Genomic DNA, 12,747 nt, shown 5'->3' with positions numbered 1-12,747 from the left:
GGAGACCAGCGGAAACGAGAGGGCTCAAACCCGCTGGCACCAAGGCAAGACGCTCTGAGACCTTGGCCCAAAGGATATTCAAATGATTCTTCAAATCATTTTGACCAAATTAAAAGAGCGTGCCCAGCAGTTCACCTTCCCTGTTCTGACAATGGGTGCTGCAGGCAGAGAGAAAGCCTGAGCCGGTTTTGCCAACCCCTCAATCCCAGTGGATCATCAGCCACCCTCATCTGAGATCCCAAGAGTTTCCAAGGCTTAAATGCCACCAGCAGCCGTTTTCATAAGCAAAACCCATAGAGTGGTTGAGGGGTCATGCAGAACTGGAAGGAGACTCCTGCATCTTGAACAAAGCATTGGACAGGCTGGGCTCTTCCTCGGGGTTTGTCTGAGTTTCCAAACTTTTGCCAGTACTAGAATCATCCGGGGGCTGCTAAGATACGGAGTCCTGGGCTGCACCCCAGAGCTTCAGATGGTGGGTCTGTATAAGTCCATAGCACTCGATAGGACTCAGAACTAGCCTAATAGAAACAGCCTTTTTCTTTCTTTCTTCTCTTTTCTTTTCTTTCTTTTCTTTTTATTTTAATTGTTTTTTGTTGGAGATTCATTGAGGGTACAGAGAACCAGGTTACACTGGTTGCATTTGTTAGGTAAAGTCCCTCTTATAATTATGTCCCACCTCCAAGAGGTGTGTCACACACCATGACCCCCCACCATGTCCTAGGTCATCAATTGTCCTCATATCAGAATTGAGTATTTTGGATTCTTGCTTCTCCATTCTTGTGATGCTTTACTAAGCAGAATGTGTTTCAGCTCCATCCAGATTAATACAAAAGATGTAAAGTCTCCATCTTTTCTGGTGACTGAATAGTATTCCATGGTACACATATACCACAGCTTGTTAATCCATTTCTGGATTGGTGGGCATTTAGGCTGTTCCTCTTTTTTTTTTGACAGAGTGACATGGGTAGAGTGCCATGGCATCATCATAGCTCACAACAACCTTAAACTCGTGGGCTCAAGCAATCCTTCTGCCTCAGCCTCCTGAGTAGCTGGGACTATAGGCACCCACCACAGAGCCCAGCTAATTTTTTCTATTTTTAGTAGAGATGGGGGTCTCACTCTTGCTCAGGCCGGTCTCAAACCCCTGAGCTCAAGTGATCCTCCCGCTTTGGTCTTCCAGAATGCTAGGATTACAGGTGTGAGCCACTGTGCCCTGCCGAGAGCTAGCATTTCCCACGACTTTCCAGGTGATGCTGCTGCTCCAGGAACCACACTTTGCAAGCTGCTTCTCCGAGGTGCAGGCAGAAACTCAGGAAGTGGGCTCCAAGGTCAGCACCAGCCAAGGGCAGGAGACTGAGGAACCTGGGTGGGCAGCCAGCTGTGCCTTTCAGGTCCTGGTGTCCATGCCGATGGCTCCTAGAGGGATTAGTCAAGCTGTATTGTCCGTCTTCACTGAGGCCTCTGCTCAAATGTCACACCCTCAGGAAGCCATTGGTGACAGCAGGTACCGTGGCCCCTCACTGCTGGCCACGCTGCTCCCTCTCAGTCAGTCGCCTTGCAGTACAGAAGCTGCATCTCCTACTTTGTTGTTTATGAGTTTATTGTCCACTTCATCCCATAAGAGGTGAGTTTCTGGAGAGCAGTGGCTCTGTCTTCTCACCATTGACTCCCTCGTCACTAGAACAATGCCTGGTGGTGCCCACGTGAGTATCCCAGGGAGGCAAACGGAATTTCAAGTGCTCCTTGTGGGTGGTATAGAAAAGGTGGCCTTGGCCACATCACCCACCCTGACCCATTCCCCAGATCCTTAGCAGATTAGTTCTACAGAGTTTTGGCAATGGGAGTGGTGACAGCAAGCCCATAGCACGTGGCTCCCACCACCTCACTGTCATCTCCCAGGAGCCATCAGATTGCGCACCAAACAAAGAGGGGAAAGAAATGGGATGTGGCAGAAATAATGGCCCTTGTCCTGGGAGTTCCTCATGGTGACAAGAGACCAAAGAAAGGGCTTAAATGAGGGCATGACAGAAATGGCCCCTTTTTAATCTTTCTCTTTTCTTTATGTTTCTCCCCTAACCTGTCCAGAAGGGTTGGCAGTGACTTCCAGCCACCAGGATCTGGAGATGTCCAAGGGTGCAGAGCCGGGTCCACAGCAGGTGCAGACGCACCTTCCTCACCTCCTCAGCACATGCTTTGCAGGCGCTTTGGCAAGAGGTGCAAGGCTGTGCTAGTTTCTGTTGCCATCACAACAAGTTGTCACAACCAGTGACTTAAAACAGCACACATGTTTATTCTCTTACAGTGCTGAAGGACAAAAGTCCAAAGCCAGTTTCACCGGGCTGAAGTCAAGCTGTCCGCAGGGCCACACCCCCCAGAGGCACTCAGGGACCCTTCCTTGCTTTTTCCAACTCAGAGCTGCATTCCTTGAAGCCAGCAGCGGATGTAGCCCCTCGCTGCCTTCTCCCCTGGTCAACTCCCCCTTGGCCTCCTTCTTATAAAGACAGTTGTGATTATATGTTTGTTCCACCTGAAGAATCCGGGATACTCTCCCCATCTCAAGAGTAACTTAATCGAATCTGCAAAGTGCCTTTTGCCAGGCAAGGCAACATTTGCAGTTTCCAGGGATCAGGACGTGGACGTCTTTGTCAAGGAGAGCACAATTCAGCCAACCACGCCTTGGCCCCTCCTCAGTAGCAGGTATGCCAGCTGCCCTGCACCTCCCCAGTGTCTTCCCAGGGCTGGTCTCCTAGGCTCCAGGAGTCCAGGTCACTCCCACTGTCCCAGCCAGGCCACAAAACAAAGTGGAAGAGCACCTGAGACCAGCCCAGTCGGGAAGGCTGTGTCAGAAGATAAAGATGGCATCTAAAGAGTCTGGGCGACTGCTCAGAGGCGAGAAGGTGATAGCAGCCCTGAGTCAAATATCTGCAAGAACCAGGGCCACGCAGGCCCCCCAAAATGGAGCTCCGGTTCTCCCTGGTCTGGGCTAAGGAGAGCATGTTTGTGGGGCCCAGATGTCCCTCCTTCCTGCTTGTGTCTGCACCTTTGTTGTTGGCCTGGCTGAATAAGGCTGGTCCACCAGTGCCCAGGTTGGACTTGGCAATGGACATACAGTGGTCATGCTCCTGGGCGCACACATGCACACACTCCAACCCCCAGATATCCTGGGAAATGCCAATGGGCTCAAAACTGACCAAGGTAGCCCCCAACAACGTCCCACAGCCTGGACCTGGAGCTCTGTGTCATCGATTTGGGGGGCCGCCTTCCTGAACTCCAGAGGCTAGACTACTGCCTCTGACACTTGCACACCAGGAAGATGGCCCTGAAGCACACATTCTTTGCATTTGTTTATTTATCTATTTGTTTAAGAGGTGATTTTTAGGAGAAAGTGGGCAGAGGGGAGGGTCTGCTGGAGTTGCGTGTGTGTGTCTCTAAGGATATATACTTATTACAGTAAAGACTCTGTTTCATTAAGTGTACTGAATGTATCCTGGATTGGATCCTAGAACAGAAAAAGGACATTCATGGAAAAGCTGGTGAAATCTGAAGAAAGCTCAGAGCTTAGTAAATAGGCATGTACCAACGTTAACCTCTTAGTTTTGACAAATGTATCATAGTTATGTGAGATATTAACATCAAGGAGAACTGGGTGTGGGGTATACAGGAACATTCTGTACTATTTGCAATTTCCCTGTAAATCTGAGGTTATTTCAAAGTTAAAAGTGTTTTTAAAAATTCTATTTCAAAATTTTAAAACCAAGCATAAAACACAGCTTTGGAAGTTAAACTAGCAAATCCGCTATTCAGTCCAACTTTTATTTTTTATTGAGATACAACATGTGTGTGATAAGGTACACACGGCTTGGCCAGCTGGAGACACCACTCAGCTGCAAGGACCTATGACCATTGTCACCCGTCCTCCCCAGATGAGACAGCCAATTAGAGGGGCTCTGTGGGTGGGGAGCAAGCTCATTCTTCCACTGGACATGTGACAAAGGCCACTGAAGGTGCCCAGGAGTCAGAAGGGTGCTGGCCTCTTCCCCCCAGGCCAGGTTCCCTCGGAGGTGTCACCCCTCAAGACAGCCGCTGCCCGTCTTTTATCTTTCTTCTGTGATGGTACACTCATTTAAACATGTATGTTTTAAATTTCAGAATATTATAGGGACGCACATTTTGGTTACATAATTAGCTTTTGTATGCTTAAAGTCAGAGTTGTAAGTGTGTTGTAAGGGTGCCCACGGTGCCCGCTAGGTCTGAATTACACATCTCATCCTCCCCGGACCCTGCCCGATCTTTCTGGCAGGAAGCACACAGGTGCAGTACCCCTCCCCTCTCTTCACCCCGATGAGATAAGAAACGGGATGGACTAGGTGACTCACCAAGACCTGCACGGAGCTGGCAATGGGGGACAGGCAGGTCCGGGACCGTCCCGCTCAGGGACTCAGAAGCCAAGCTCCTTCAGTTTCTGGGGTGAAAATATTAATAAATCCTCCAGGAAGACTGCAAGGATGAGGGAGGGAAAGAGCCACGAGGCCGACTTCTGCACTCACTGTTAATGAGGGGGAACGAAGGTGGCCTCCAAGTCCAGAGGACACCAGGAGAAAACAAATTAATAAGCGCATCAGCCGGTGTATGGAAGCAGGAGGTGGGCCCTGCTGGGTCAGCCCAGCTGGCTCACTGAGGCGGGAACTCCTCTGGGAAGGCTTGTTTCAGGGTGAACATGAGAAAGACGACCTCCTCGTAATTATCTGATTCGTACAGACACCCGAACAGCGGGGACCCATCGGGGCCAGTCCCCATGCTCTGAAGGTCGGAGTAGGCACAGCTGCCCGTGGCCAGCAGAGCCGGCTTGGACCAGGCTTCGGGGGCTGGGGGCTGCTTATTGAGGTGGACACCCAGGTTGAGCCTCCGCTGGGGGTCAGTCGGGTGGGTGTAGAGCAGCCACGTCTCAGAGGAGCCGGACTCTGAGCTGGGCCTGGGGAAGCTGACGACGCTGCCGTGGCAGCCGTGGGGCGGTTCCATGAGCTGCTTCACCAGTCGAGTCTCCCTAAAATCAAGCCCACCGTTGGCACTCTGGGACTGGACCCTGGCTCTGAGGGAGCTTCTCGCATTGAGGTACACCAGCTTCTCACCCCCAGCCCCGATTTCAGCCACCTGGCACTCCAGGGTGTCCTGGGCCACAAAGCCCCCTCTCTCCCACTTGTCCCCGTGGTCATGGCTGAGGAAGCAAAAGGCGAAGGGGGATGGCCCCTGGGGAGGGGGCAGGTTCTGATAGGCGTAAGCGGGCAGCACCAGGCTCTGGGTCTGGTTGTTCAGCTGCAGACAGTGCCCTGGGCCCACTGCAAAGGTGGCCCATTCCTTGTGGGCTGGGCCAATGGCTGAGCCGGTGAGGTCTCTGGCGGGGCTCCAGGTCCTCCCATGGTCGGTGCTGGTGACTTGGCACAGCCGCGTCACATTGACCCTGGTGTGCAGCTGGTGTTGCTCGGAGACCTGCCCCGGGATGGCAATGAAGAAGAGGAAAAGGGTCCCTGTGTGCTCGTCATACAAGGGGCACGGGTTCATGGACCGGTGGCCGTCCAGCTGGGCTTGGGCCACTGCCTCCTGAGCTTGCCACTGAATGTGGAGAGAGAGGAAAGAGAAGTGTGACTGTGAGATAAGCAGTGATGGGCACAGGGGCTGCACACCTGGGACAGGAGGGGACGCATGTGTCATGGGGTTAGACTCAAAGGTCGCTGGGGAGAACCCTTCACCCAGCAGCTGTGTCCTCCTACAACATCCCCGAGAGTGTGGGCCAGGGCCCCACCTCCATCCCTCCAAGGCAGCCGCTGTTCCCACCAGAGCTCCTGCCACATGCTAGACCCCAAGACACAAAGATGACTCAGGCATGAATCACCCCAGCTGGTCCTGGCTCCTTCTGTCCACCAACCCAGCCAGCCCACCATCCTGGAAAACACTGCAGACAGCAGCAGCCTGACCAGTGCTGGACAGAAGGCGGCAGTCACTGCCCGCCTTCTCCACACTCTGCTCACACAGCTGAGGAGGGCTCACCCTGGGCCGTCAAGTCCCCAAGCCTATGTCACACACACTGTAGCTCTGCTCTTTGTCCCCACTCAACAACTGCCCTGCTGAGCAGTGCCAAGAGTCTAACCTCCAAGGTGTCACCTCTTGGTCAGCCCTGGGGGCCAAGTGCTCTCAGCTCCATCTCACTGCTTTAGAGCAGGAGGTTGGGCCTGGGTAGAGGAGCTGCCCAGGCCATGCCTCTGGTAAGTGGCAGGGCCAGGATGCGAACCCAGCATCAGTCTGTGCTTCATTAGTCTTCAGCTACTACGTAGTAACAATCAGAAAGGAGAAACAAAGAGAACATCAACCCCTTCAAATGTGATGAGCCAGTGTGAGTGCCTCCATCAGGATGAATTGCTTGACCTACGGGCTGGAACTTCAGGACATAAACAACCCCCGAGTTACCTGAGACTGAGCTGGGCGTCTCCAGGATGCTGGGAAACTCACTCAGTCACACAGCAAAACAGACGCAACCAGGCCACCTGGACTGCACCCGTGTGAGGGCTGGCGGCTCACAGGGCACCTTCTTTGCCCTGTCCCTGGATGGTGCCCTCAGCCCCTCTTGGACTCCCATGTGTCTTTTCCCTCTAATCCTCCAGACCTCAGCCAGTGAGAGATGGAATTCTCCCCTATTCCATGACATCCAGGCCTGGCTCCCCCCTCAGACCAGCACAGGGGTGAGCGGAGAGGGACAGTGCAGAGGTTGCAGCCGCGCCTGCCTCACCTGGACGCGGTGTGCTGATGCATCGTAGTGCCCTCTGCGTAGGACAATCAGCTCTGCGTGCTCATCCTTCTTACTCATCCGCTTCTCCACAAAGGCCAGCAGGGTCTTCTGCTCCGGCAAGTAGAGCAGAGCGGGGATTCTGTAGGCATGGGCTCCCGACTGGAACACTCTCTCCTTCTGCAGGACAGGGCCAGATGCCATGGGGCTGAGGTAGGAAGGAAGAGGAGTTGAGTCACCTTCTGTCATACCTGAGATGAGGCCAGAGTCACCCGCCAAGGCAGGTGACACTCACCCTGTGGGCAAGGGGCCTGTCCTTTCCCTCATGGGGCTTGTTCTCCCTCCCCACACCCTCACGCCCTACTTTTCAACTCTGCATTCACCTCCCATGGTGGTTGCAGCACTCAACCCCTGAGACATTGTCGGTGGTGGGTCTGGAAAGGCATATTTTGTATTAGATTTTTTTCCTTACAACAGATTGGTGATAACCTTCAGCTGCTTTTGCCCAACCCAGCCCATCAGTCCCATGACAAAGCTCCGCAGGACGGGCGCACTTTGGAGTGGCGTTCTGCAGCTGTCCAACTGCCAGAAAGTGACACATGGGATCTTTTTATAACTCCAAAGCCCTAGAAAGTTGTCTTAGAAGAAAAAGAGAAAAAGCCTCAATTCTGGAGGCTCTGCTCCCAGCTGCCTGAGGCTAAGGCCCGCCCACTCCCCCTGTGTGGGCTCCCCCCGAGGCAGCAAGGGGGCGGCTGTGGAACAGAAGACACAGTGGCTCCTGACAGCTAACCGGGCTGCGGGAGCCTCCAGAGGTATAAGAAAACAGAAAAAAAGCTTTTTTTTGAGACAGAGTCCCACTTTGTCACCCTTGGTGGAGGGCTGTGGCACCATAGCTCACAGCAACCTCAAAGTCCTGAGCTCAAGCGATTCTCTTGTCTCAGCCTCCCGAGTAGCTGGGACTATAGGCGCCCGCCACAATGCCCGGCTATTTTTAGAAATGGGGGTCTCACTCTGGCTCAGGTTGGTCTTGAACCTGTGAGCTCAGGCAATCCACCCACCTCGGCCTCCCAGAGTGCTAGGATTATAGGCAAAGAAAATAAAAAATTTAAAAGTATTTGTCTAAAAAGGGTACAGAGGGAATGGAGATAACTTGGTGATGGTGGGTGACAATGGCCACCCAGGTCCCAGCCTTGGGGAGGAGGCTGAATGAACGTGATGACTGGCCTGCCCAGGACAGAGGGACCCTTGTCCTCACTGGGAACAGCTCAACTCCAGAGTTCCCTGGTGTTGGGCCCTGCCATGTGCCTGAGGCCTAGTGTAACTTCCCGAGCTTGACTAGAAGTAGATCCATCGAGCTACTTCTGTGTAGCAATGACTCAGCAAGGCCTGGCCTGAAACTGCCTCTACCTAGATACAGCCAACGTGGTACCATGCCATTGGCCCAACCCTGTTTTACCACCCATCACACCATTTCACGTACCTCATCCCCCGCCTCCTTTCCCCGCCCCTTCCCCGTGCCCCGTATAAATGGCTCCTTGACGCAATAAAGTTGAGATCCTGCTTCGACAGACTCCCGGCTCCGTGTGTTCCTGTTGGAGCCGCTGACACTCGCCATCCGGCTCAGCCCCTGGGACGAGATCGGGCTGGCCCTGATCTTCCCTCAACTGCGACTGCCGCCGACTGCCAGAGGACCCGGCACCCTGGGGTCACTGGGTCTCCCTGAGCCTGCTTTGCTGCGTTTCCCTTTGTCACCCCTCCCATCCACCATGGGGATCCTGGAAGACCCCTGCCGGAGGATGGGTCAGAGCCACTGTCCTGAGCTGTGGCCTTTAGAGGGTAGAGGGGATGGGACAAGAGCCAGCAAGTCCCCTCTGCCTGCCCTTCGTGTCACTCCCAGTTTTTCTACAGGTATGCGTGGTATCTGTTTAAAACTTAATATTTTGAGAAATAAGTGTCATCTACCAGTCTTCTGTCAAATCCCCAATGAACATTATCCTGAGGACAATGAGACCAAATAAAACTTAGAAAGGCTAAAGCTACATGGGAGAATGTTCCATGGCGTGAGCAGAGGTAGAAGACTCAAGCCCCTGCGATGGACTCTGGCCCTGCTGGCTGTGCACTCTGAGACACAGGCTGGGTGGACACAATGAGGGCTGCCAACACTGTCAACAAGGAAGAAGCAAATATGATTAAAAGCTAAAATGAAAAAGGGAGAAAGACGGGCAGTTTCACAGCGCATCTAGATCAGTTCTCTAGAAGAGTGATCAAGGGTTTGTTGAAGCTCCATGGAGTTTGCTCTGGAAAGTATGCCCTCGATGAAAATCAACAGTGCTGGTAGAACTCAGATTTAAACGTTTATATCTCAAATGTCCTCAGAGCTGGCCTTCCACATCCTGAGTGGGAGGGAGGTTGGCTGAGGAAAGCCACAAGAATTCCAGAGGGGAAGACAAGACAGAAGAACTTCTGGGAGACTCAGAAGGAAAGAGATGAGCAGGGTCTTTGAGGTTGATGAGGGGGCTCCAGACTAAAGCCTAGGAAAGGGGATGGCAGCTCCAAAAGGTGAATGTGACAGGGCCGGCTGCTGGTGTCAGAGAGAGAAGAGAAAGCACACAGGTGAGAGGCCTCAGGCAGAGCCAGCGAGTGGAGTCCCTGGCGGTCCCCTCTGTGCTGAATACTGAGATGTAATTCACATGCTGTAAAGTCCACCTTTTTTTTTTTTTTTGAGTGGCCACATTAGTTTTATTTCATTTACGTATTTTTATTGACCTTTTACACTGGGATCATGCAATATTTCATCATATAAATGTAGTGAATTTTTATGTAGGAAAAATAATAGTACTTGGCTTTCTTTTGTACTCTGACAAATAGTTTCTTTCTTTTTTTTTTTTTTATTAAATCATAGCCGTGTACATCAATATGATCATGGGGCACCACGCACTTGTTTCATAGAATATTACTTTTGCACTGCTGGTGGGAATGCAAACTAATACATACCTTTTGGAAAGATATATGGAGAACACTTAGAGATCTAAAAATAGATCTGCCATTCAATCCTGTAATTCCTCTGCTGGGCATATACCCAGAAGACCAAAAGTCCACCATTTAAAAGTGTGTGATTCCGTGGCATTTTAGTATCTGCATGAGGTTATGCAGCCATCACTCTCTCATTCCAGAATATTTTTGTCACCCCCAAAGAAATTCCATATCCTTAAGTAGACCCTCTCTGTTCCCCTCATCTGTGTCTGACTCCCTGGATCTGCCCGTTCTGGACACTTCACAGAAATGTGACCATACAAGATGTGGTCCTGGGGGACTGGCTTCTTTTTTTTTTTTTTTTTTTGTAGAGACAGAGTCTCACTGTACCGCCCTCGGGTAGAGTGCCGTGGCGTCACACGGCTCACAGCAACCTCTTAACTCTTGGGCTTACGCGATTCTCCTGCCTCAGCCTCCCGAGTAGCTGGGACTACAGGCGCCCGCCACAAGGGGGACTGGCTTCTTTCACTTAGTAATGTTTTCCATTTTTTTCAGATTGTAGTGAAAATCAGTACTTCGTTCCTTCTTATGGCTGAAAAGTGCTCCATTGTGTGGATATATCACTGCTGTGGTTTGCAAGTACATGTCCCCTCCAAAGTTCATGTTGACAAGTCATCGCCACTGCAAGAGGCAGGACCCTTGGGAGGTGGTTAGGTTTGAGGGCTACACCCTCATGCACGCGAAAGGGCTTGAGGGACCAGGCTTGCCCCTTTCCAGCAGGTGAGGGGACAGCCTTCCTTTCCTCTGGAGGATGTAGCAACAGGTGCCGTCTTATCTCACCCTGAGCCTGATGGAGTAACTTGGTCTTATACTTCCCTGCCTCCAGAACTGCGAGAAATAAATTTCTATTATTTATAAATTACACGGTCTGTGGTATTTTGTTACAGCAGCACAATTGCACTGAGACAGCCACTTTTTACTGATGTGTCCATTAGTTGATGGACATTTGGGCTGTTCTCAGTGTTTTTTTTTCTCTTTGCTATAGTGATTGAAGCTGCTATGAACATTTCTGTATAAGTTTTGCGTGGACATGTTTTTCATTCTCTTGGGTATTTGCCAAGGAGGGGAATTGCTGGGCGGCATGGTAATTCTACATTTAACCTTCTGAGGAATTACCCAACAATTTTTCAAAGCAGCTACACTACTTTACATTTTCACCAGCAATGTAGGAAGGTTCCAATTTCTCCACATCCTTATCAACACTTGTTATGGTGTCTTTTTGACTCTAGCCGTCCTAGTGGGTGTGAAGAGGCATCTCGTGGTGGTTTTTGATTTGCATTTCTCTGATGACTAATGATGCCGAGTGTCTTTGTGTGTGCTTTTTGGTCATAGGAGCTGGATCTTAGCCTGGAGGCAATGAGAAGATTTCAAACACTTTTAGGCAGGGAGCGAGCACTCCAACCTGATTTATTTATTTTTAGGAAGTCCCTCTTTCGGTTTCATGGAGGAGGGTGTGGAAGGTGAGTGTGTTGCAATTTTCCAGGTGAGATTAAATTACAGGCAGATGAAACAGGGGCCGTGGTGACTCAGGGTGCCTGACTCTTAGAGATGGGGCAGCAGGACCGTGGTGACTTGGAGAGCCGGCTGGCGAGGACCTGAGAGTTGAGCCGCCCAGAACTGATCTCCACAGAGCCTGTGGCTGTTTTCCAGATCCCTCCTCTAGATTCGAATCTCCTTGAGGGCAAGGACAAATTTATTCTTTCCTGTAATTGCTGTGCCCCTATCATGTACCTGGCATTGTTCTAGATACCTGGGAAGCATCTTGAATAAAACAGACCAACATCCTCTCTTCTGTGGAGTTTGCTTTATAGCTCGGATGAGAGGGTTGCTATTATTGCCAAATACCTAGGTAGGACTCACTGGGACCAGGACTGGTCTGAGCACCTTACAGGGATTGCTTCATCTGACCTTATAAACCCCCGGCCTCTGTAAACCTGTGAGGCTTACAGCAATGCCCCTTGTGAAAGAGATGCTGGTGTGGAGTGGGGAAGCTGTGGACCCCTGCCAAGCCCTGCCCCGAGGCAGGCTGCTGGTCTCTCTCTAAGCATTTGTCTGGTATGTATTTAGAGACAAGGCTGGGCGCAGGAGGGAGTGGAGGAAAAGGAGGACCTCGGAGGTCCTCCAGGACTCTTCCCTATTGTCCTCAGCCCCAGTCCAAACTCCTCCCCACCCCATAATAATAATACCAAACACTCATAGGGCCCTTACAAAGTGTCAGGAACTCTGAGTGCTCTCCGATGTTTTCTAAATATGTTTGTAAATTGTATTTTAAAACTTTGAAGTTAGAAATATTGATTCATTTAATCCTCGTAATAGCCCATGAGTTAGATACCGTTGAGACTCCACTGTACAGATAAGAAGACCAAGCTCGCCCAACCCTTAAGTGACAGAGCTGGGCCTAAGCCCATGTAGCATTTCCTCCAAGAGGAGTTGTGGAAACGCCACTGTCCTGCACCTCATCAAATTCCCAGAGCTGCTCAGCACTCCCTGGTGACAGCTGGCCCACCACAACCCAGCTCTGGCTCCGCACACCAGCAGGCTGATGTAGTGGAAAGAGAACTGAAGTAGGGGGTCAAAAAATGGAATTCTAGTCTTAGGTCTATTTATAATAGGTGGTATGTCGCTGGCAAGAATCTGCCTTCTGGCTGGGCACAGTGGCTCACACCTGTAATCCCAGCACTCTAACACTCTGGGAAGCTGAGGCAGGAGGATCCACTTGAGCTTAGAAGTTTGAGACCAGCCAGAGCAAGAGCAAGACCCTGTCACTACAAAAAAATGGAAAAATTAGCCAGGCATGGTGGCATGCACCTGTAGTGCCAGCTACCCCAGAGGCTGAGACAGGAGGATCACTTGAGCCCAGAAGCCTGAGGTTGCTGTGAGCTAGGCTGAGGCCATGGCACTCTAGCCTGGGCAGCAGAGTGAGACTATTAAAAAAA

At 51.3% G+C, this 12,747-nt stretch overlaps 1 protein-coding gene across 1 annotated transcript; it reads right to left on the bottom strand.

Moving 5' to 3' along the window:
• Positions 1 to 4,611: 4,611 nt before the first annotated feature.
• NEU2 (neuraminidase 2) lies at positions 4,612 to 6,982 on the bottom strand. The gene is made up of 2 exons (XM_053598222.1): positions 6,782 to 6,982; positions 4,612 to 5,610 (listed from the first exon to the last, which is right to left on the bottom strand). The coding sequence occupies exons 1-2, from the start codon at positions 6,980 to 6,982 to the stop codon at positions 4,672 to 4,674; spliced, it is 1,140 nt and encodes a 379-aa protein (XP_053454197.1). The 3' UTR covers positions 4,612 to 4,671.
• Positions 6,983 to 12,747: the final 5,765 nt, after the last annotated feature.

The sequence above is a fragment of the Nycticebus coucang genome, chromosome 7, assembly GCF_027406575.1.
Source record: "Nycticebus coucang isolate mNycCou1 chromosome 7, mNycCou1.pri, whole genome shotgun sequence".
In the NCBI taxonomy this organism is placed as follows: Eukaryota; Metazoa; Chordata; class Mammalia; order Primates; family Lorisidae; genus Nycticebus; species Nycticebus coucang.
Note: the sequence above shows the minus strand (reverse complement) of the source record. Positions and strands in the feature narration are given on the sequence as shown.